The sequence below is a fragment of the Plasmopara halstedii genome, assembly GCF_900000015.1.
Source record: "Plasmopara halstedii genome assembly, contig: Scaffold_1594, whole genome shotgun sequence".
In the NCBI taxonomy this organism is placed as follows: domain Eukaryota; phylum Oomycota; class Peronosporomycetes; order Peronosporales; family Peronosporaceae; genus Plasmopara; species Plasmopara halstedii.
In genome coordinates, this window is record NW_020188505.1 from 1 (window position 1) to 23,049 (window position 23,049).

A 23,049-nucleotide genomic window follows, 5' to 3' on the forward strand; every position below is an offset into this window, starting at 1 on the left:
AGAAGAGCATCTACTGCAGGCATAGCCTCGAGGCGGACGTCGCCATCTTCCTCCCCCGCCATACCGTTGACGAGGGTGTATAACTGTGTACCGTCGTCAACGGTAGACACACCCTGGATCAGGGTCGACGCCCGACGTCATGCAGCCATCAAACGGCGTCGCCGTCGTCTCTGTACAGATGTTCTATGTCTTGGTAAGACCAGAATGAACACGCACTCCGCGTCGCGGTGTCACCCTCACTTTCAGCTCCTTTGAAGCTCAGGAAGAGCACCCACCGCAGGAATAGTCTCGAAGGTGACGACGCCGTCTTCCTTCACCGTCAAAGCGTCGACGAGGGTGTATAGCTGTGCGCTATCGTCTACGGTAGACACACTCAGTGAAGTAGATAAAGAAAAGTTGATCAACCCTGGGTCAGGGTCGTCGCCCTGCGTCTCTGTAGCTAGCATACAGCGTCGCCGTCGAATCTCTGCGGTGGTTTTATGTCTCGGCGAGATCAGTGTCCAGTGCTAGTCCCACTTCCTGCTCCACCGTAGCTCTGATGTTATTAACTACATCCGACGAAGAGCTGCTAGCTCCGCAGTCTTCGTACAGTGGATAACGTGCCACTCCACGCGCATCTGACGGTCCATGCCGAGACGCCTCGTACCTCGTTCGGCCATGCCACTCGTGTCATGCAGCGACTGCTTCGAAACGTGAGCAGATATCAGTGGGTTACGTGCCACTCCGCGTGCATCACTGGGGCCTTGCCCTCAATACCTCGTCCTTGACCGTTCATGCCACGCATGAGATGCAGCGATCGATGCGATACTTGAGCAGCGCTCAGTGGGTTACGTGACACTCCACGTTCAGCCAGCGATTCATGCTTGGGACTCTCGTCCAAAGCACTCGAATAGTCCGAAATCCAGCACATTGACCGTCCCGGCCCAGTCCCTCCACCAACAGCTCTTCTGCTTCCTAGCAGAGGTGGTTTCATGACTCACCATAGCTCCACCGGAAGACGTGCTCATAGCGCCTAAGGTCTTCGACCTCCAGTCAATCCATGGCTTATGGTGTTACAACCATGCTATACCAAGGATAAGATCATACCGTGAAACTAAGTCTAAGACTAAGCATCTTACCAACGTCAAGAAATCTGACGCTAAGGTCCACATGGACTCTCGGCACCGTGACACATGTTCCCATCGCTAAATGAACAGTAACGATGACGTTTAACCGCGCTTTCAGCAACTCAGGATACAGCTGACTTCCTTCGATCGTGGAGCATCGAGCATGATTGCCCGGCGCCCGGAGTCGATCCGTATCTTCTATGGCCTCTCTTATCCCTTCACGTTCGCCTTCACGACGCATCAAACTTTATTTCATGTCTCTTCTTCTGCCACATCTAGCAAGCCCGGCTTGCATACACGATCCGTGTTTAAGAGCACGGAGCTCTTCGAGGCTGGGCCCTGCTGACCTCTACATCTTTGGGGCTCAACAAACCTCAGTTCTTTCTCAGTGGACCGCCCCGGGTCTACTGGGTGTTGTCGTTTCCCCGCGACAAACCAGAAGACTGGTAAGAAGCGGGACGTTGGTTCGATGAACCTTGACGTGCCTTGTGCAGGAAACAGCCAGTCCCAAGGTGACGGGCGACTTCACAGACAAGATAACGTCGAGTGTCTAAACGCTGCCCGGCAGCCCGTAGCTCCCCTTCCTCTTTCTCAGCATAGCTGAGATCCATCGGCTCAGACCCGCTCGAAGAACTACTAGAGTGTGTATTTCAAACAACTCGTGCCGACTAAAAGTTGGATTCGACATTTAATGCCACATTCACTGCTATTTAGAGAGAAGACGGATGCACACGGAAGACTTTTATTCTGACCACACCACCTCCATAAGGACGGTCACTGTGATCGCCTCGGGGAGATGATCTGCTGCTAAACCGGCAATGAGAGTACGCAACGCTTAAGCAAAGCTCACCAATTCCTTTTTGCCCTGCCAGGTGTCAAGGAAACACGATCGCACGTGATATGCCTGGCTGGGCGGCGACAACACTCGTAAAGGCTGACGCTTCGGCTCTTTCCAGGAGGGAACGCCGCTACAACTGAAGTGCTGCACGTCAGTGCCCATTATCGCGCTCGACCACCGAACTTGTATATAGCTAGTGCCACGCGCTGTTGCTCGGTCTGGAGCATGGCGGACACCATAACCACCTTTGTCTCTCTCACTCAGAGCAGAATATTCTCTCCATCTTTACCTCGAAGGTCTTAACACTTATCATGAGCGGCCTGGGTCGAAAGGAGTCACCCGTCGTCGAAGGTGGCGTCATGGACGCAGTTGACACCGATATCTTCTGCTTTAGGTGCTCTGACAGAGCCTTTTCATAGCTCATAAACGTTAAAGGCGCGCGTTCATCGCTTCAGGTCCTTGCGTTCGAGGTGTTCAACGCCCTCAGGGCCAAGCAGAATTTTTACCTCCTGCATGCCTTGGGGCAAATAGTAGAATTGCTCCATCCTCACGGAGATTAGCCGTAACGTCTCAGGTGTAGATTGACTACAAGTGCTACCAAGTGCAGCGGGGCTGCCGTGGCTCTTTCGCTTAGAAGAAGCTAAGCTTAGGTCGGTGACCTTCGCTCAATAGTTAGAACCAGTGCGAGTGTGGCGGATCGCAATCTGCTTACTCCAAGAGTAACCACAACCTTAACCCAAAGCAAATAAACTTTTCCGCTCAAAACATAAACTATGTTTCTTGGTTTTATGGAAAAGCCGCCAACATTTAAACCTAATGGCTTTCCTGATTAAATTGTAAAATCTAATTAGAACGCATAACTACTGGCAGTCTAGCCATATAGTGACTTTTTGTTAAGGTGTAGCTACACCATTTCATGGTCACAATATATTTTGTGACCCACACCCTTCATACCAGGATACGTGTGATTCCGTTACATCATATGTCATGATGAAGACGTTAGGTAAATAGGCACAAGACCCCACTGGATGACCACTTCGGAATAAGAAATATATTTGGCTTGGTTATCGACATACAGTATACATGAGTAAGAACTAGTTTATACACGCGCATAATAAACGGCTTTGATTATTGCCGCATGCGTTGATGCTCTACAGTTTGTAGCAGAATATTGGCAGCTCATGAGCACGGCCGTTATTTTTGATCTTACGAAAGGCACGTCCGGTAATACGGGTGTTGTGGTCAGGTAAGCACGATGGCTTATTTTGCTGCTATCAACGACGCCATTACGAGCGCGAAAATGGACAAACTGTCTCTTGAAATATTTTTCGCCAACGTTGCTTGCTAGTGGTTATTATTCTAAAATGAGACCCGTATGTCCAGTTAAATTTAGTCAACAATGTTCAAAGTGCTTGACACCAGAGTGAATTTACCACACGTTTCCCCAAATTATTGGACAGATGGGTCACGTAAGTCACGTGGCAGAGGATATCATCGAAACCACTCGCGCCGTAAAACCGCCAAGCTGCTTCAGATGTAGTACACGACTTGACAGACTTATGACAATTATATTAAATGGTTTGGGTATCATATGTTTTACTTTTTCATTGCCTCGAGAAGACTCCGGTATTGATTTGGGGCCCGTCGGAATGGTCTGGTTTGTTTATATCAACACGTCTCCACCACTTTAAAAATCAAGATGTATATCTCAGTAAGAGTAACCGTCATGCGCCGGGTGCGCAATACTTAGAGCCGAGACGTGCAAAAGCAACGCACAGATACCAGAGACAGACGTACCTCACGAGTTTTGTAGTGAGTAGATATGTTGTAGTAGGCCTACCTTTATGCAGTCTAAAAGAGCTCGCAACCTTCTATCACGTAGACTTATTATAGTGGTATAAGGATCCCGCTCAAACAAATTAATTGGTTTTTAGCAATTTAGGGCGAAGCAACGTCACAACAATCTTCAGTGGCCGATCTACCTTTATTGCTACGGCAGCAACACGACTTGAACCGATTAGGACGCCTTAATACAGTCCGTTCGATTGCGTTGATCGAAGAGCAGTGTCGTGCAACCTAGGCAGCATATTAATCGTGAAAGCGCTGTAGTGTTAGTCGGTTTGCCATCCTTTAGTACCCAATAATAGGTAGCGGACGCGGAGCATTGCGCTTGTGTGATTGTTTATAGAAACGAATAACGTTTGGAAGAGAGTTGCACATAGAGTCGATGCAGTGAGATCAACTTGAACCTCATTTGGGGGTAAAGCGTCCGGGCCAGACATGGAACAACTTCGAAGGGGTTCGTTACAGCCAAAAGATGATTAACGTGGAATGAAAACAGGTAACTGATACAACATGAGGACCCGAGCGCACAAAATGTAAATTGTTCTTGTTGGAATACCCGCACGAGCTGGCGGATTGTGCATTCAGCTTTTGCTCAAAAATATAAATGATGAGAACATAAGTAAGTGCACCACTGACGTATGCATGTAACATAAGGTATCTAGCTGCGAATTTACGGTGGGTTATGAATAATTACGTCGACGACATATCGGAGACTGGTACTACAGATTGAGCGTTTGGACCATTCTTGATGGTAATACGGAGACCAAAGTAAGCAAAGTGAAAAATACTCTTAATATACTTTTTCTTTACTCTTTGCAGCGGGGCTGCCGTAGCTCGTTGCTTAAAGGAAGCTTACTAAGGTCACTGACCTTACTATTTATACCAGAATCAGTAAGAGTGTAGCGGATCGCAATCAGTACCCAAAACCTTAACCAAGGCAAATACACTGTTCCGTTCAAAATCGAAATTGTATCCAATATCTAAAACCTTAGATTTTCCTGATCAAATAATAAAATCTAATTAATATGCATAACTACCGGCAGTCCTACCACATATAGCTTCTTGTTACGGTGTAGCCACACCATTGTGTTATTACACCAACTTGCGTAACCCACGCCTTTGTATGGTCACACCATCTTGTGTGACCCACCCTTACATACAAGGGTACGTGTAACCCCGTTACACTCTGGGTACGTGCAACACTGTTACAGTTCAGCACAACACACATGTACAACACTATAACACGTTTTACACCTACTAACACATTTTGACCCACAGGTTAGTGCGGTCACCGAGCAGTTGTCTTTTTCACGCCTGAATTGGAATAGTGTGTCTCATACAGTATTTTGTATTCGAGGTCTCCTTATCAAAAATGTCTATGCTGAGTCAGGGCTGTAATATAGCAACTCTAAAAACAAGGAATAGCGGTGGAAACGCGGAGATAAATGCTTTAGGAAGCAATATGATCTGCCTGCTTCCTTTTAAACGGGTTGAAGTTTGACGTTGGCGCAACCACCTTTAGCCCTTCTGCCGGGTTTACTTGGTCCCGTAGTATGGAATATTCCCTTGTTTTTTTACAAAGCGCGTCTAGTAATGCCGGATCGTGGTCTTTTATGCTGTCTGAATAAAATGGCTAATGTTGTTGCTGTCAGCGACACCTTCATCAATGAGGGTACAGCCAATTTTGCTCCTCGATAGAGGTTTTAGCTGACAATTTTTCGGTGGCCATTGATTTGGGTCGAAATCTGCGACGAACTATGCTAAGCATATTAGACATGACAATCGCATACAGGTTACCAACCGGAACGCGTTAGTCGTGAGCTAGGTAATTTCCTCTGAAGCATCAGCGCGGAGCGACCGTAATGCTGAAGTAATGACTTCCCAACATTGAGTTTGCGTTAAGCAATGCAGTACACGCTCCTTTAGGCTTGATCATCATCATGATGTACAGATGGTTATGCACCCCCATGTCCTCAGTTTTGACTAGGAGGGGTTGTACAAATAATTCGACTTGTTAATATCGGCTCGGCTTATTGTGGAAAAGTTAAGGCTCATAGCTTGACGAGGACATGAGTCATGTGCTAGTGCGCAGCACTAGAGGGTACGAAATATCTCCCCACTCGAATGTCTTTCTCGTCGAGCTAATATGCTCCAATTGTGGCCGGTTCTGCCGAGATGGTTAATCATCGATTCTGCCTAAAAGTCCCGGCGAGAGACCTATTTTGCTTTTAAGCATCATTTTGGCTTGCGATACGATCACAACTGTCTGTTAAAGGCACCCCAGGTAATTCATTATTGATTCGCCGCTTAATTTGCTGATTGTGGTGATCAAGGAGTTCATGTAGAACATAGGATGAGCTCATTTTGGGTAATTCAAGATATTTTTAGCATCGACCATAAGCGGCTTAAATTAGCGAGGTCACAGTCGATCTTATTTACTCAGCGCACAACATGTGTAGGTAGCTTAATAGCGTCTGTTAGAATCTTCTCGCCCCAGACAAATTATTTTGTATGTCGTTCGACTCTTGCATTCTCATGATTCTGTTGTATCACACCTTCTTCAAGAGAGCGAGGCACGGCCTGGTTCAAGCTCGAGACGTGGATGCTGGCTGTATCAGCAGGCTTCTGGGTATGAGCAGAGCTGCAAAAAAACTTAGGTGTTGAACGTGTTCTTGCAAAGGAAATTGGTAAGTAACTCAAAATAAAACAAATAAATTGCGTAGTAAGAAATTTTTGCGTTTTTAATTTAATCCGTTTGATCATAAAGCCATACATTATTTGTCTCCTCACATGTCATAATACATACAAAAATGGCTGAAAATGCCGAGTCCGGCGGAGATGAAGTTGCTTGCAAGACTCGCGACTCCGATACAGATGCAGACACTATTGCCCGCAGAACACGTACTAAGTATTCTCTTGTTGATGTCCAAATTGACACCCTAGAGGCTTCGTTGTGCGATGTTGAGCTAGAATTGGTTAGTTGTCGCATACATTTGTTGCCCTCGTTGGCGCCGAATCATATTGATACTTTTGCTCTACTTTCACGGCAATTTACATAAGCTCATGCTCACAACGTTGATTGCAGATGTCCACAGAAACGGAGGAAGATCGCGAGTACCAGCGCTTTCTTTCAAGTTTGGTGCCAACAGAGCAAGAAAATCTGTCGTTCCTCGACGAGGAAGACGAGGAATATAAACCAGACGAAGAAGAGGACGACCAAGAGGATGAAGTGACTCGCCGAGGCATTTCCAAGAAGGAGTTGACTGATTTGTTGTTGGATTCAACTCACATGACGTTTTTGAAGACGCCGACACCTATCGCAGCGGCGGTACCAGCTCTGGAGCCGATACAAGATACATTATTGATTGAAAACAACAATTACAAAGTAACACCACCATCATCTTCATCAATTGGTGGTGTAAATCTAAAAAAGGTTTCCACTGGGGCCGAACAACAAGCAAAAAAGAATTTCACTCGCCATTTGCCTGTCAGTACACCAGCAGAGCTCCGAGGTAGACCAGGAGCTGTGACTGAAGCACAATGCATTCAACTAGCATCACAGATGCACAAACATCTTCAATTACTGTTACAGTCCTATCATCTATTGGCAAAAAAGGCTAGTTCACCGGAATTAGCGACGTGCCGAGCGATGATTGAGGAACTGCAACAACGTGGAGAAAAAGCGCTCAAATACAAGAATGCATTGCTGTTAAAACTTCAGCCAACAATGACAAAATCTAACGAATCTAATGGAACAACTGCTAGCGAAGGGTATGGGGCATCCGAGAATTCGACTAGTAATCATCCTTCAGAATTGAATAGATGTGATGAGAACAGCAGCACGGAAAATTTGCTGGCGCTGCGACGAGTGACGAGGTCACTGACTGCAGCACATGCGGCTGTTGCCCACCCATCGATGTTTGAGCTGGTAGGATCCCAGAAAGTTGACGAATTTTCTGCTGTATTTGAACAAGGTTGTTCGCTTGAAGATCGCGATCGTGTTATACAAGTACAAATGTTACAACTAGATACGCACTTACAAACTGCCAAGAAACGGCGGAAAGGTAAAAAAGGATACTCAAGTACGGAAGATCTCTTGTTGGCTCATGGAGTAAAACGATTCGGTACACAAGCAAGCTCCTGGGAGCAAATTCAAAGGCACTTTCTCCCGACCAAAACGGTGCAGAATTTGCGCCACAGATATAAGTATTTAATTCGTCCAAACAATCCCATGAACGCAGTCAAAGCTTTGCAATCCAAGCTTCAGCCACAACACCACAGCAATAACTGGCTACTTGAAGAAGATCTTCGCATTGCCCGCGGCTTGATTGAATTTCACCAAGAAAAGTATCGTTTTGCATGTTTGGCGAAAAAACATCTTCCTCATCGCAGCCGTTTTGAAGTGCGAAAGCGGTGGGAACGATTAGAGGCGAAATTTCGATCGGATCTTGTCAAGGTTGGTCTTGAAGCACCTAATAAAGGCTCTTTTGATCTCGCAGTTGCAATTAAAGAGTATTTAGAAGATAAATTACGACATCGAATGTTTCGACAGAGTAAAGAAGCGGAAAAAGCGAAAGTAAATGCAGCTCTTCAGCTCCAACAACTTGGTCAAGAATTGCAAGAAAAATGTTTACCGCAAGCGGTTGGGAACTGTCCTCCCAGTGGCCTCAACTGTGCACCTGGCATGTCTTCTATAATATCTGCTGCTCACAAGAATGACACTAATAATTCTTGCCGGACGAAAAATTTGCACCCTGCTCTATTTTTCTCATCATGGTCGTTTATTAGCCCCGCAACACTTTTAAATTTTACTTGCAAGCATAATTGGCCTGCTTTTATGAATGAAGACACAGAGAGTACGGAGACATCGCAAACTTATGCTTTGGACGACAATTTGCGGCTGTCGATAAATAACACAATCGGTGAAGTGAATAACTCAGACCCTTGCGCAAGCGAGCAAATTCAAGACGTGACACCTTCCGATCGAGGCGAAGGATCAATGAATAATAATGAAGTAGATCACATGCCTCAGGCTGAACATCTTATGGATGCTCGCATGGCGCATGAGAAGAATGAGGAAGATGATGATAGTGATTATGAGCATGATGAATTGCTTTCGTCTGATGACGATGGAAGTGACTCGGATTTCGAGAGATTGGAGTTCACAGATGACGATGAAGTTGGTTCGTACGAAGATGAAGATGTCAATGGTGAGATGACGAGTGAGCAGAAACCTCTGTTGTTTGACTCGGAGGAATCTTCTCTTCTCAGCGACTATTCACTCTGGACATCCTCATATTCGCCTTTGTCGTTAGACGACGGCACGAAATCACCACCAAAACACCGATATCCTCTTCGACTTAAGAACTCAAACCAACATGGCAATGAACGGATGTCGCGCGCTTTTGCAGCGTTAGAGCGTCGAATGGTAGGCAAAAGTGTGGATAATTTCGATCTATTATCTTTTGCGAGCACTCAAACTGCATCAAATACGCATGCGAAGCGAAAAGTGGCATCCACGCCAGTGCTACCTCGTGTTTCTGCTAATGTAGTTGCCAATGAGAAAGCACATCAAGAGTATTCAAATGCGTGCGTAAGAGCTGGTGGACCGGACGAAATTAACGATGATACATGGGAAGACGATTCTGAGACTGAAGAGTTTGAAGTTGTCGAACTTCCTTCCAGCTCTGATGATGAGCATGCCTCAGTACCATCAGATGAAGACGATCCAGAATTACCCATGGTAGATCATGGTGACAGAACAACTGTGGTTGCAAGCACCTCACAGCACGAAATGAGAGACGATTGTACCTCATTGAAACCCAGCAAAAAGCAGAAGTTGCAGTTATGTCCGACTTGCTGTCGGTCAAGATGTACATGCTCATCCAGTGAGCGCATGCAGTTGCTGTTGCATCGGATGAAAGAAAAACGTTCATCATCTTCGCTAAATTGATTTATTTTCGTGACACAATTCGGCTAATCTCTGCATTTTTCCACTTTGCTATATCTCGTCCTTTGAGCCTATGCTGAAATTTTGGCTTTATCGGAATGTTTACGTTGCTTCCTTTTACGCTTTGTTTGAGAATTAACGAACGAGGGCTGCGATAAACTTTGCAGAATGAGATCATCATCATCCATTGTTTGATCCTGTTGGCTCTGCGAGAATCGATTCAGCTGGAATTTGCCCAGCAAAATATCTTTAATGCCTTCGTCAACTTCAAACTTTGGCTCTCCGCGAGGCAAGGCCAACACTGCATACATTCTGGATATCTCAGCAGGCTCCACCGCTCTTTTATACGAGACGTTGCTGGAAGCGGCTAGACCGACAGTTTTCTCCTTCACTGCAGTGACAGCAGCCTCCGCTTCCGTCTTTTCAGCATATTCGAGATACATGAACCCGTCTGATTCCATATCTAAGAAATTGTGGTGAATCTGCTTTTACACAATTGACATGCAGGTTTGATAAAATTCCCACATGGAATTAAATTGAGGCTCTGAAATGGCATACCGTGACCGAAAGCAGCATGCCGTACTCGGTGAAAAAGTCGCGTACAGTGCGCTCACTGGCACACAGCGATGAAGGAACGTTTGTGACACAGACAACGTGGCCTTTTCTCGCAGCATTCTTGTCGGAAGATTTGACAACGATCGGTTCCTTTTTCACCCGACCTAAGCTATTTTTTTTCTTGTCTATTGCTCGTTCCATTCGGTTATTATAAATCAATTAAATTATCTATGAAGTTATTTAGCGAATAGAATGAAAGAACGCGAGGTGCAATTGTACTCGAATGACTTCGCATGGGAAGACCTTGCGAGGACATGTGAGATGCAAGTGGAAGTGTGGATGGATGATGAGGCACTCGGTGTTAAGGCAAACAACAAGCTTCTCGAGATGCAGCAACTTGCTATTGAAGCCAAGAATAAGTGGGACGACTTCCACCAGCGCAATAAAGGTTAGTGGCTGGTGGAATAATATCATATCAAAGCTGGCTTAACATGTTTTCATTCATCAAGGTAAAGCGTACAAACCTCGCAACTATCTCATTAAGGAGTTTCCTGAACTTGACTCACCAGATCGTGAGGTGATAGAAGTCCTCGAGTTGGGATGTGGGTACGGTAGCACCATTTTCCCGATTTTGGCTAAATGCCCCAATGTACACGCACAAGTTTGCGACTTTAGCGCAAACGCTATTGATATTCTACAGCTTAATGCTGATTATGACTCTAAGAGATGCCGTGCTTTTGTGTGCGACATTGCACTGGAAGAGCTGAAGGACGTCGCTCCAGAGTCTATCGATATTGTCCTAATGATCTTCGTACTTTCAGCTTTACCGCCAGAATCTTTTGCACGGACACTGAAAAAAATTTATGCCGCGCTTCAGCCTGAAGGGGTTGTTTGTTTTAGAGACTATGGACTGTACGATCTTGCCATGCGACGCAATGCCAAGAAGCTGGGCCCAAGTTTGTACTACCGCAATGACGGTACTTTAGCATACTTCTTCTCACGTGAGAAATTGTCGGAGTTGTTTAGTCAGGCTGGATTTATCGTATTGGAGAATGATTACTGCACCGTTCGACTTCGCAATCGCAAGAATGGAGTCACCATGGACAGAGTCTGGCTACACGCTAAATTTAGGAAACCGTCAAAATGACTAATTATCATGCAGTAGTATTTGAATTGTTAAAATCGAAAGCGTGACCCCTAGATCGCGTTCGCACTGTAAATTATCGTTGAGGTTACGTTGCATAATGTGGCGCCGCTCGCTATCGTTGCGTACGCGGCTGGTGACGCTTAAGTATCAGCCCATTGCCACACGCTTTGTGTCATCTGCCGTACAGATGTCTGAGGAGCAGGAAATGCTCAACGGGCCGCGCGAAGCCATGGATTACGACGTGCTAATGGTATGTTGAGACGGAGTGATGGTCATATTGCATGCGGATTCAAATAGTGGTTAATCAATGCATACTCTTGGCGGACAGGTGGGTGCAGGCCCTGCAAGTCTTGCGGCCGCTATCCGCTTGAAGCAACTTTCAGCTGAGAGAGGCACCGACCTTTCTGTATGCGTCGTCGAAAAAGGAGCCGAAGTTGGCTCGCATATTGTGTCGGGCAACGTGCTGGAGCCACGCGCTTTAAATGAATTGTTGCCCAATTGGAAGGAGCTGGGAGCTCCTCTGGACACACCCGTTAGCAAAGACAAATTCCTCTTGCTCACAGAGCAAAATTCCTTCAGTCTGCCGCACTTCATATTGCCACGAGAAGAGGTATAACAGAAGCTGTATTTCAGTGGAAATCGACACAATTGCAATTTTGGGTATTTTCTAACGCCATTTCATCCTTTTGGAAATTTGCAGCACAATGATGGCAACTATGTAATTAGTCTCAGTAAATTTGTCCGTTGGATGGGCGAGCAAGCTGAAGAAGCAGGCGTCGAGATTTACCCGGGCTTTTCCGCCTCCGAAGTACTGTACCGTGATGACGGATCCGTCAGTGGTATTGCTACACGTGACGTTGGTATCGGCAAAGATGGCAAACCGAAGAACACGTTTGCTCGAGGTATGGAACTTCGTGCACGTGTGGTACGTGTGCAAACACTCTGGTTGCGAGGTTGAGAAAAGGTGGTAATGGTTTTATTGTTTCAGACGCTTTTTGGAGAGGGCTGTCGTGGCTCCTGTAGTGAAGAAGTCATGGAGAAATTTAATTTACGAGAAGGCGTACAGCCCCAAACGTACGGGATTGGTGTGAAGGAGGTGTGGCGCATTCCTAAAGAAAACCATCAGGCTGGTCTTGTGCAGCACACACTTGGCTGGCCTTTGCAACGCTCGGTAATGGACAAGACGTTCGGGGGTTCATTCATGTATCATATGGAAGACGACCTCGTACAGATAGGTCTTGTCGTAGGTCTGGACTATGAGAACCCATATATAAATCCGTACGAAGAACTTCAGCAGTTCAAGACCCACCCAGCTATTCGGAAGTTCTTGGAAGGTGGCGAGTGCATCCAGTACGGAGCTCGGTGCTTAAATGAGGGTGGCTACCATGCTATTCCAAAGCTGACGTTCCCTGGTGGAGCCTTAATAGGATGTTCGGCAGGTTTTCTGAACGGTGTCAAGATCAAAGGCACACATACTGCAATGAAGTCTGGGATGCTTGCTGCTGAGGCCGCCTATGAAGCTCTGACTATCAATGGTGCAACGCCAGTGGCTGAGTCTGCGGCGATAAATTCCAGCGAAGAAGCTGTTGATATCTCTAGCTACGAAGCCGCTGTAGAGAAATCGTGGGTCGCCGAAGAGCTCAAGGCCGTTCGTAACGTCCACGCAGGTTTCCATAAAGGGTTTCTACCTGGTTTACTTTATGCTGGAGTGGCGACGCACGTACTGAGAGGAAAGGAGCCGTGGACGATCGCAAATACTGAAACAGACGCGAACAAAACGCGTCCGGCAAACAACTTTACGCCCATTCAGTACCCAAAGCCGGACGGTCAGTTGACATTTGACCTACTTTCAAATCTGCAGCGCAGTGGTACCAATCACAACCATGACCAGCCCTCTCACTTGCGTATCAAATCGGAGCTTTCTGAGGTTCCGTCAAAAGAGTCATATCCAGTGTATGCTGGACCGGAACAGCGATTTTGTCCTGCCCGGGTCTATGAATACACGGATGGTACCGAGGCCAACGGTGTTCCCCAGCTTGTCATCAACGCTCAAAATTGCGTTCATTGCAAATGTTGCTCAATCAAGATGCCGAAGGAGTATATTAAGTGGACTGTTCCTGAAGGTGGAGGCGGCCCTGCTTAGTGAGTTAATGTGATTTGTCTGGTGGATTCTTGACGTTGTCTAATTGATGTTATTTGTATTCTCTTGCTGTGCAGTGAACTCATGTAACGATTTTTTGGACAATTTATTTGACAAATATACGGCCGGAAACATTTGACTGTAAAGTTGACGACATTCGCAATTCACGTGTGTGTTTCAATGTGATAAATCTTATATTAACCCAAAACTTTAGCTAGTGCCGTCTTCTGTAGTTTTGTGAGATGACGAGGAAAAGTTATACTGAATCGAATGCGCAGATCACCTCGGGAGCCTGGCTGGTTGGAGATTGGCATACCTTCATTCTTGATTAATTTCTCCGAGGTCGGGCTTATGACTTCATTGCAAGGGATGGCCAGCTTGCGGCTGTCCAGCGTCGGCACTTCGATACAGTAATCGCCAAGTGCTTCACTCAGTTTAATCTTTGCTGTGAAAATAAGGTGAGCGCCATCACGTTTAAACACATTGTGTTCTTGCTGTACGACTTGGAAGATTACGTCACCAGGTTCATTGGTTCGAGTTTCGTTGCCTTCGCGGTCAAACGTGATTTTGGTGCCAGCTTTCCATCCGGGCTTTATCTTGATCAAAAAAGTTTTGGCATCGTCCACAAGTTCGTCATGCAGCAAGCGCTTGCGCGCAATAACTACCGACTTAGATGTTCCGAGAAATAGTTCTTCAAGCGTACATGATAGATCAGCCATGATTGGCTCAGCTTTCTGAGGACCCTTATTACGCAGGGAACTTGCAAATGGCTGTGTGTCACCGAATCCAAAATCCATAAATGGGTTTGATGTGCCAAAAAATTTGTTAAAAACGTCCTCTGATGCACGCTCGTTAAAAGCGTATCCATCACGCATATCGCCATTTTCATCCGGTACTCCATTCTTTAGGCCGTCGTAACCGTACTGGTCGAAGACAGCCCGACGTTCTGGATCACTCATGACGTCATAGGCCTCCGAAATTTCTTGAAAACGATACTGAGCCTCAACCTGATTGTTTTTGTTTTTGTCAGGATGCCATTTCATCGCAAGTTTACGATAACTAGCATATTGAAGCAAAGCAGACTTTGAGCATTTTAAAATTAAATGAGAACTTGCTCCTTAAACGTTAACTTACGCTTTTTTAATTTCTTGCTCAGTGGCACCACGCGGAACATGCAACACCTCGTAGTAATCCATCGTGTACACAGCCTTAATCGGGAATCAAAATTTTGTCGTTTCAAGGAACGGGTAGACGCGAAGTTCTGACTAATTTGGGTCGACATAACGACGAAACGCGCATCTATTATTTCTGTAAAAAAGCGTGGTCCTAGAAATCGCGAAACAACATTAGCATCCCATCCAAGTGGATGATGGCACGATCTAATCGATCGAGGGAACGACTAAGCTTATCGAACTTATCGATATCGAGAGCTTCTACGAGTTGCTCCGACCGCGCAATTAGCTCTTTATTTTCCTCTGCCTCAAATTTGCGCCGACGACGAAGCCTACATAGTGAATCCTGTACACGCTCAGTAATCCGCGTTTGCATCTGTAGAACGTCCACGGACCAACAGAAAAAGGTGAAGGCAGGATTGTGGTCTGCGCGCTTTGGGATTTCCTGCAATTTTACCAATTTGTCCGTATACAATTCGTACAAACGATGCCTTGCATCATTGGACGGTAATAGCGCGAGCTCGCCAATGCTTTTTTGCTCTAACTGACGCTTTTCCATCAAGAGACGCACGATACGAGCGCTTGCAACGCCATATTTGTCCTGAATGTATGCATGCACCGTGGCTTGTTGTAAGAACTCGACGATCTTTTGCATATGCACAACGTATTGACCGCCATCACTAGCGCGGGCTTTGGTAGGATCGAACGCCTCTTGAGCAACCTTCATGATCATACCAGACTTGTCACGACACATAACCGTGATGTAGTTTAGTAATAGACGCCATGGATTGTTTGACTCAGAAGGTAGCGCTTTTTTTACGCTCTCCATGTTGAACAAATCACGCGCCGACACAGGGGCTGATGTCGCTTCGTCCTTCTCGCGTTCACGCGGCGATGAGTGTTGAAGCATGGCTTCCACAATGACCCCGGCCACTGCATTGATATTCTCTGATGCGAACCGAATGCAAGTCTTGTGTCGCAAGTCACGCAACATTTGTGTCATGCCAAAGCGCCACACCAGTGATGTCTCGTCCGTGTGTGTACCAGAAACTTCAGGGGCGTCTTCGCCGCTGGTTTCGCCACCGGTGTTTCCATCTTTATTCGAAGCACCTCGCGTAGGCAGTTTCGCACGCTTCGACTTCTTCCGCTTGATACCACGTGAAGACGACGCCGAGCTCGGCGTCCATTCGGCTTCCGAGTCCTCTTTCTCCCTGCGAGATGCTTCATCTGCATCTAACATCATTTGCAGCTCCACCGGAATTGTGTTTCCCGAAGGCAGCGGTGATACCTTTCGCTTCTTTCCGCGCACCGAAATGCCATCACTGCTACCAGTTGATTTACTGGTGTTTCCAGCGTTTAAATGCATTTCATTATTATTCGATGTGGCCCTCAAAATGCCCGTTGTGCTATCGTCCTGCCCGTTTGAAGTGCTTGAAACGACGGGGACCTCTTCTGCCTCTGTCAGCTTCAACTCCAGCGGATGTACCCGCGAAATGTAGCGTTTCTTAGCCATCTCCACAAATACATCACGCACCAAGTAGCGGCACTCATCGAGTTCATCTTCACCAATCTCATCCTCTACAGTTCCACCTTCTTGAGCCTGCACCTTTTGCTCTTGCCGCCGAGCCTCCGCTAAATTATAGGCCATTGTCTCAATCGACTGATCCATTCGCATCCGTCCCTGAACTAACAATTCCTCCATAACCACTTCACCCTCGACACCAAACGTTTCCTTCGCCAGCTCAATAAACTTTGGAAACCGCAATCGATAGAGAGCTTCCTCCACATTAATCTATCACAACGAATACAATGCACCAGCTAATTACTAATAAAACATGAACAAGCCACCGAGGGACAAACTTTGTAAGAAACTGCAGGCGTATCGCCTCTCACAGGTTTCACGTCTAGCACGTTGTGCTGCAGCAATTTCAGCAATGCACATTTGATCTATAGCACAATAACACGAAGAGATTTCAAAAATGACATTGCACATATACAATTTTTATGAAATATGTATGAACCAAGGGTCGATTTTACCTCGTGCATTGAAAGCACCGCAGACGTAGTGGTAGTCTCGCGTTGCAGCTTGTGCACAATCTCAGCTAGACGCAGGCCTTCGGATCGCAGCAAAGTCTCGGCTACCTTTTCCGCTACATCACCAAAATCTTCACGCACAATACTCATAACGAGTGCTCGTTGCGAGTGCGAGGCGAACGCCGCCTTGTTCTCACTAATCATTGGGTTGAAGCTTTTTGACCGCCAGCCATAACGAGCAAGCACTAATTGATGTATCCGACACAAATTAAGCTACAATTTTTGAATATGAGTCGCAAGCGACCATGTGATTTGGAGGAAATGTACGCTTCTGAGCCCTCCGAGTCCGAAATGGAGGAGCAACAGTGTGCACAAGCAGCAGAAGCTTTCAATCAATTTATTCGTTCGCATCAAATTGCTGCCAGTGTAAAGCTTTAGATGAGATAGACATGACCTTTAATTGAGGGCTTGACATGAAATACACTTTTGTGCAATGATGGCTTTTAGACTGAGGTTGCGCGTAACCGTGTTAAAGGGTCACTATACATAATTGAGCAACGACGCCGACGGATTCAGTTCCCAGTACTGCCGAATGTTGCCGCACTTGAAGCGTTGCAGGGCTCCAGGGTGCAAAGTACGTCATCTTTCTCAGAGAATATCCTATAATTTGAAAAAATTGTATGATACGCTAGCGTCGGAGCTTCCTTTGGAACCAGACCCGCATTTACAACGCTTAGTTTCATTTAATGTGGTCAATCCGAACCTAACAGCATACAAAAAAGCAGTAATGCTGCCTAAAGTGCCTCCAATCCCAACGGCGACGATGTGGACGGCGCTGACCAAAAATTACGAGGTGGAGGATGAGCCGACACTGAAATTCCCGTCATCTTCTGGCGATGGTGAAGCCGAAGACTTTGTGGCTGAATTTTATCGGAATAAGTAAGGCAAAAGTTTAAAAGCTTATATTTATGCTCTGATCGATAGTAAATGTCACGTAGGCAGCAAAGAACAAGTGCATGCGAGATGGAATTTACCAAGGAGTTGTGTAAAGGAGTGCTTGAAACACTTCAGTCAACATGGGATCTCACTCCGAGCGACCTCAAGCGCGTGGCACAAGTAATTTGTGTGGAAGAAGAAGTGTTGGTAGAAGTGCACAAGAAAATGTGTCAATCACAATCCAGAACAAAGAAGAAGCGACGCTCAGGGGCGATAACAAGTATTAATTTAAAAACTGTCCCCACATCAACGGAAGGAAGGGCAGAGAATGGAGTATTGGATTTGTCTAGCCAGTCAAGTCTCTCGATGAAAGAGTGCTTCAAATTATACGAGCAACTTGTTGATTCCTATCGTAGTACGCGGCATACGAAGAAATTGCTGTCCTATCAATCTATGACATGATAAATGGTGTGTGTTAAATTATGGCTGGCAGGTCTTTTCTGTCGACGCTGCTGTGTTTACGACTGTGATTACCACGGATGTACGGAGCAGCCAAAGCTGGTATGAAGCTATTACAGTGTCCATTTCGACTATCAGCTGACGCATTTGAATATTTAGAAAATAGCAGAGCAAAATGCTGTTGCACGAAATGCGAAAGAGAAAAAGACAATGGTCAACAAAAGATCAAATTGTGGGAATAGATGCTTCTTCGGTCGAACGGATTCATCAAATCATAAAGTATCCACTGAAGCAAGTGCTATATCATCCACAGTTGGATGGGGTCAGCCTTTGCGCATTCTTTGTGCGCGCATTTATAACATCTGTCTGGGCAATTTTTGTAAAATGGCAAAGCTGCTTGGCAACAAGAGTTGCATGGAAGTAGCTGACATGTGCGCAAATTACGACTTTCATGATAGCACTTCGCCAAAAGAGGTGAGCTTGAGATGAATATTGTTAGTTGTTACAGCTAAATCTACCTGTTCGTGCTTGAAATCTAAACAGATTCGACCCAGGCTAAGAAATCGACACTCGCGAAAAAGGAAAATTTCTCGAATGTCGATGTTCCACTTACAAAGTGAGTGTACATATTTTTGATAAACACTGCGAGTGTTATTGTCACCGTAGATACTCTAAATGCTTCGAGATCAAAGCATTTTGGCCACACGGAATGACATAAAGTGACTAAACGAATTTAGAACCCAAGAAAGCAAAAGAAAATTTTGTCTGGGGCTAGAGCGGGTTGCACATCTTCATTCATAATATCCATATTGATTCGTTTGACGGCATGGCTTCTTATACTTACCATGTTGTTTACGTCACTACAGACGCTAAGAATGGAGTAGTAAACTCAGTCCAAATCAAGTACGTCTCCAATTTCATGATATGGTAGTATGTGTCTAACGTGATCGACGCATAGAATTGAGCCGTGCTCCCACGTCGGATATTGTGAGCCTGGTGTTTGTTCTTGTGTTGAAAAAGGCATCTTTTGTTCAAAGCACTGCCATTGCATCCACGACGAGTGCAAGATTTTTTTTCTCGGATGCCAGTGTCTTCGTGGTCGATGTCGCACAAAAGCTTGCCCATGCTATTGTTCAGGACGCGAGTGTGATATCGATTTGTGTAAGCTGTGTTGCGCTGATGAAATTGCTGCTCGAGAAAAGGGTGAATCGTATGACTGGAAATTGGGAAGAAAAGATTCGAAGCATGTATCATGCCAAAACCGCAGCATAGCATTATCTAAGGAAAAGCACGTTCGATTGGGTCGTTCAAAGCTCAATAACTCTGTGTGGGGACTTTTCGTAGAAGATTTTGTTGCAAAAGATGAATTTATTATTGAGTACATTGGCGAAATGATTTCACAAGAAGAAGCTGATAGGCGAGGAACAATCTACGACAAGGCCGACCGAAGGTATTAGAGACCTTTAATGGGTCTTTATGACACTGTGTCTGTCACTGCTCAATTTGTTTATGTGCAGTTACCTATTCAATCTGGATACGAAGACCGTCATTGATTCAACTCGGAAGGGTAATAAAACACGAGTACGTCTCTTATTTCTTCTAACTGGGTCGTCAAATGATTAATTAATCGTCAAATGAAAAGTATATCAACCATTCCTCCTCGAATCCGAATTGCGCGTGCAAGATAGTGAACGTTAGTAGCGATTTTCGCATTGGTTTATACGCAATCCATGATATCCAACCACACACAGAGGTACGTGACGGGATATAAGTTTCATAACAGCTGTCCTAACTCCTGGCATGCATAGCTTTTCTTTGACTACGGCTATGATAAACAGCAAAAACTTTGAAGCAGCGTTCAACTCTTACCGTTGTGTGTACTTTGTGTCACACCCTTCTAACCTGAATTAAATCAATTCGAAATTTGGTGCATAGATAGTCTGAACTGACTTTTTAGTTTGAACACAAAAATTGGTTAGCTAAGCTCAGTTTCTTCGTAGAATATCGCATTCTTCATCGTCATGTACGATCGTAGACTTACACTTGCAAGTACAAATTTGCTCTCTGCGCACCAGTTTTGATATAGGATAGACGAGCTTTGCGTGTGCACTGGTAGTAGCTCTTCTGCGCTGCTTTTATGGGCTTTTTGTTTGCTTGGTATTGTTCAGGTGAGTATGTCATCCTAGTAAATTACTTGCTATATATAGACCATGATCAAGTCCGCATTCAATACATTTTATTTGTTCCGCATTCACCCTGTGATCTTATGACCCGTATATTACGGTAGACATTGTGCCATACTTTTCAACGAGAGTGTTATTAAACTTGTCGCTTGTTCTCTGAATTACCCCGCTACTGACCTTTAAAAAGGAATGAACCATAAAGTATACTTTCTTGGTCAAAAAAACATCCAGAGAGAAAAGGAAGCGATGTCGGACAAGCAAAAATTTTACGAAGGCGACTCGTTTGCGACTTGGAGACGAAGAAAACGTTGTGCTGCGTTAAGGACAATCCTGAAGTGGGGATGGAGCAGTTGAACGGTTACGTGAAGAAGCTCGGTCCATTGGTGAACCCCGTTTTCGGCGAGCAGCCGGGTTCCTTCATCGACGAAGGCTACTTAATCCCATATCTAATGGTAGTGTATGAAAATAAAAAGGTGGCGGCCAAGATTGATGAGCCTTTTGCTGAGTGGTCAAAGTGGTCGAAAAATGGAGGTAGAGTGACAACCTCACAAGGAGTGTATATTCTAGAGCCGCTTCCTGGACGTCTTAAAGTGAGGTTGCCCGTCGTGGCATACACACCGCGAGATGCTGACTGGACTCCAGAACAGGTATGAGCATACTGACCCTGCCTTTGTCGTTGAGATCGATAAGCTTTCTGGTTTAGGCTCTCAACGCCAAGCTCTCGATCGAAAGATGCAAAATGAGTATTTTTAGGACGGTGTCCAGTTGGGATGGCTAATCGACCCACACCCAGACTTTAAGCGGATGTATGAGTACTGTCTCGACGAAAATCGAAATGTGCAATGCTTTGACAACACTAAATGGAGAAATCTTGACGGTGGTGATGTTCTTCCTGGATCATGATACGCGAACTTGTGTTGGAAATGGTGTTGAACCATGATTTGGAATCGTCATCAGAAGATGAAGTCGATCTAGTAGACCATACTTATACAAGATCATTTCTATAGAAGTATAGCTCTGATATACAACCTATTGATACCTGAAGGAAAGAAGTATTTATAATCTTATGATCAAAGACCAGAAGATCAAAAGATCGGCCGCGGGACGTGCCTTCTAGTGGGAACCGTGGTGAACAACAAACACTAAGTAACCAGAATTTGACCGTTGGACTCGAACCCTCTTTAGCAGATTGAAGCCACCACTCCAAACCACTGAGCCAAAATCCACGTGGACCCGGTGGTGTGGGTCAGGTGGTCAATGCCTCTGGGCCTCACGGTGTGTGGTGCGGGTTCAAGCCCCTCAGCGAACAAAATCGCAATCGAACCCAGAATGTTGGCTGCATGCTAAATATTACCGACAGAAGCCAAAAATGGACTTCGGGAGGCGACTTGTACAAGAATAAAACTGCTGGCGGAATGAAGCAATGTATGTCTTTGTCACGGCGCGAGTGGGTATAGCCGTTTAATAAGAAAACACATAGCAACTTTCAACTGAGCCAAAATCCATGTCGATATTGGAGGGGTAAAGTACAAAACTTAAAATGCAAATTCTTAGTTGAAACTCGCGCAGTTCTCTCAGAAGGCTTGCCCAGCAATAAGTAAGTTGCCTAACTCATTCTTCATACCCAACATCTTCCGTGTGAATGTTCCCGAAATCATTTCGCATCTCTACTTACCCATTTTCTGCGTATCTTAATTCACTAAATTCATCGTATCGTCACTCACTTAAATCTTCGTATTATCACTCACTCACTATATTGAATGCGAGTGGTCAAGTCGGACACACCTGAGAAGCTCGGAGCCGTCTTTGTCGCCATCCGTGTTCCTGTCGCTGCTAATTACGTTTTCACGGTGGCTAGCCAGGTGCATCCTCGATAAAAGTGTTAAGGTAGTTCAGCGGGGCTACCGTAGCTCTCTCTCTCCGAGGAAGCTTGGTTAAGGTCGGTGACCTTCGATCTATACCTATAACCAGTACGAATGTAGCGAATCGCAATTCACTTACTCCAAGAGTAATTACAACATTAAGTAAAAACTAATTGATTTTTCCGTTTAAATCGTAAATTGTATTTCTCGGTTTTCTTCGCGGCAAATAAACATATACCAAAACCTATAGGTTTCCAACCTGGATAGTAAGACCAAATTAAATGTATAACTACTGGCAGTACTGAATTCTTGTTTAAGTATAGCCACACCATTTTGTGTGACACACACCCTTCATACCAGACCCCTCACACTACCCTCCATCAAGATTGACAACACCTACAAATCACATTCAACTGTCGCCTCGAACGAGTTCCCGTGCCAAAGATACCACAACATCAGCAGGACCTACTTCACGAACTCTTTGCTCAATGATCCCAGTGTCGAGGACACGGAAGACACCCAGCCTCGCTGGTTCCGAGAGCGCCGATAGTCAGCCAAGTAACTATTGAAGACGACCTCGCCTGCCCAGCGTACGAGGATACCTATTTGCCAGCTTTGAATTCATGTTCTTTTTTTCGCCAGTACTCTTGGGAGCAAAAGTGAAGATGCTCCTGTCGTGTACGCCTTTGAATCGCATTTACTTCCACCATCTCCGACAAAAATACCTTTTAAGACAAGGAAATGCTTTCGGAATCGATGTCTACTTTGGACCGCGCACCGCACCCGCCACAAGCGATGGAATACCTCGTGGAGGATTTGGAG

General features: G+C 45.5%; 8 protein-coding genes across 8 annotated transcripts; 5 read left to right on the forward strand and 3 right to left on the reverse strand.

Moving 5' to 3' along the window:
- Positions 1-3,788: 3,788 nt before the first annotated feature.
- PHALS_01775 (uncharacterized protein) lies at positions 3,789-4,024 on the forward strand (the record flags this gene model as incomplete). The annotated part of the gene is made up of 2 exons (XM_024716233.1): positions 3,789-3,839; positions 3,887-4,024. The coding sequence occupies 2 exons, from the start codon at positions 3,789-3,791 to the stop codon at positions 4,022-4,024; spliced, it is 189 nt and encodes a 62-aa protein (XP_024581852.1).
- Positions 4,025-6,599: 2,575 nt separating this feature from the next.
- Positions 6,600-9,742, forward strand: PHALS_01776 (SANT/Myb domain; the record flags this gene model as incomplete). The annotated part of the gene is made up of 3 exons (XM_024716234.1): positions 6,600-6,764; positions 6,875-8,803; positions 8,942-9,742. The coding sequence occupies 3 exons, from the start codon at positions 6,600-6,602 to the stop codon at positions 9,740-9,742; spliced, it is 2,895 nt and encodes a 964-aa protein (XP_024581853.1).
- A 68-nt stretch (positions 9,743-9,810) lies between these two features.
- Positions 9,811-10,495, reverse strand: PHALS_01777 (hypothetical protein F443_14211; the record flags this gene model as incomplete). The annotated part of the gene is made up of 2 exons (XM_024716236.1): positions 9,811-10,221; positions 10,298-10,495. The coding sequence occupies 2 exons, from the start codon at positions 10,493-10,495 to the stop codon at positions 9,811-9,813; spliced, it is 609 nt and encodes a 202-aa protein (XP_024581854.1).
- Positions 10,496-10,546: 51 nt separating this feature from the next.
- Positions 10,547-11,441, forward strand: PHALS_01778 (methyltransferase-like protein 6; the record flags this gene model as incomplete). The annotated part of the gene is made up of 2 exons (XM_024716237.1): positions 10,547-10,742; positions 10,804-11,441. 2 exons carry the CDS (start codon positions 10,547-10,549, stop codon positions 11,439-11,441), a joined length of 834 nt encoding a protein of 277 aa, XP_024581855.1.
- Positions 11,442-11,538: 97 nt separating this feature from the next.
- PHALS_01779 (electron transfer flavoprotein-ubiquinone oxidoreductase) lies at positions 11,539-13,671 on the forward strand (the record flags this gene model as incomplete). Its single annotated transcript, XM_024716238.1, has 5 exons — positions 11,539-11,691; positions 11,770-12,051; positions 12,142-12,366; positions 12,430-13,583; positions 13,659-13,671. 5 exons carry the CDS (start codon positions 11,539-11,541, stop codon positions 13,669-13,671), a joined length of 1,827 nt encoding a protein of 608 aa, XP_024581856.1.
- Positions 13,672-13,778: 107 nt separating this feature from the next.
- On the reverse strand, positions 13,779-14,777 carry PHALS_01780 (dnaj heat shock protein; the record flags this gene model as incomplete). Its single annotated transcript, XM_024716239.1, has 2 exons — positions 13,779-14,640; positions 14,716-14,777. The coding sequence occupies 2 exons, from the start codon at positions 14,775-14,777 to the stop codon at positions 13,779-13,781; spliced, it is 924 nt and encodes a 307-aa protein (XP_024581857.1).
- Positions 14,778-14,907: 130 nt separating this feature from the next.
- On the reverse strand, positions 14,908-16,991 carry PHALS_01781 (dna-directed rna polymerase iii subunit rpc3; the record flags this gene model as incomplete). Its single annotated transcript, XM_024716240.1, has 3 exons — positions 14,908-16,545; positions 16,614-16,700; positions 16,791-16,991. 3 exons carry the CDS (start codon positions 16,989-16,991, stop codon positions 14,908-14,910), a joined length of 1,926 nt encoding a protein of 641 aa, XP_024581858.1.
- Positions 16,992-17,075: 84 nt separating this feature from the next.
- Positions 17,076-21,268, forward strand: PHALS_01782 (Transcriptional repressor EZH1; the record flags this gene model as incomplete). Its single annotated transcript, XM_024716241.1, has 12 exons — positions 17,076-17,213; positions 17,295-17,421; positions 17,480-17,726; positions 17,786-18,138; positions 18,217-18,284; positions 18,342-18,656; positions 18,726-18,798; positions 19,049-19,085; positions 19,141-19,632; positions 19,700-19,763; positions 20,689-21,012; positions 21,119-21,268. 12 exons carry the CDS (start codon positions 17,076-17,078, stop codon positions 21,266-21,268), a joined length of 2,388 nt encoding a protein of 795 aa, XP_024581859.1.
- Positions 21,269-23,049: the final 1,781 nt, after the last annotated feature.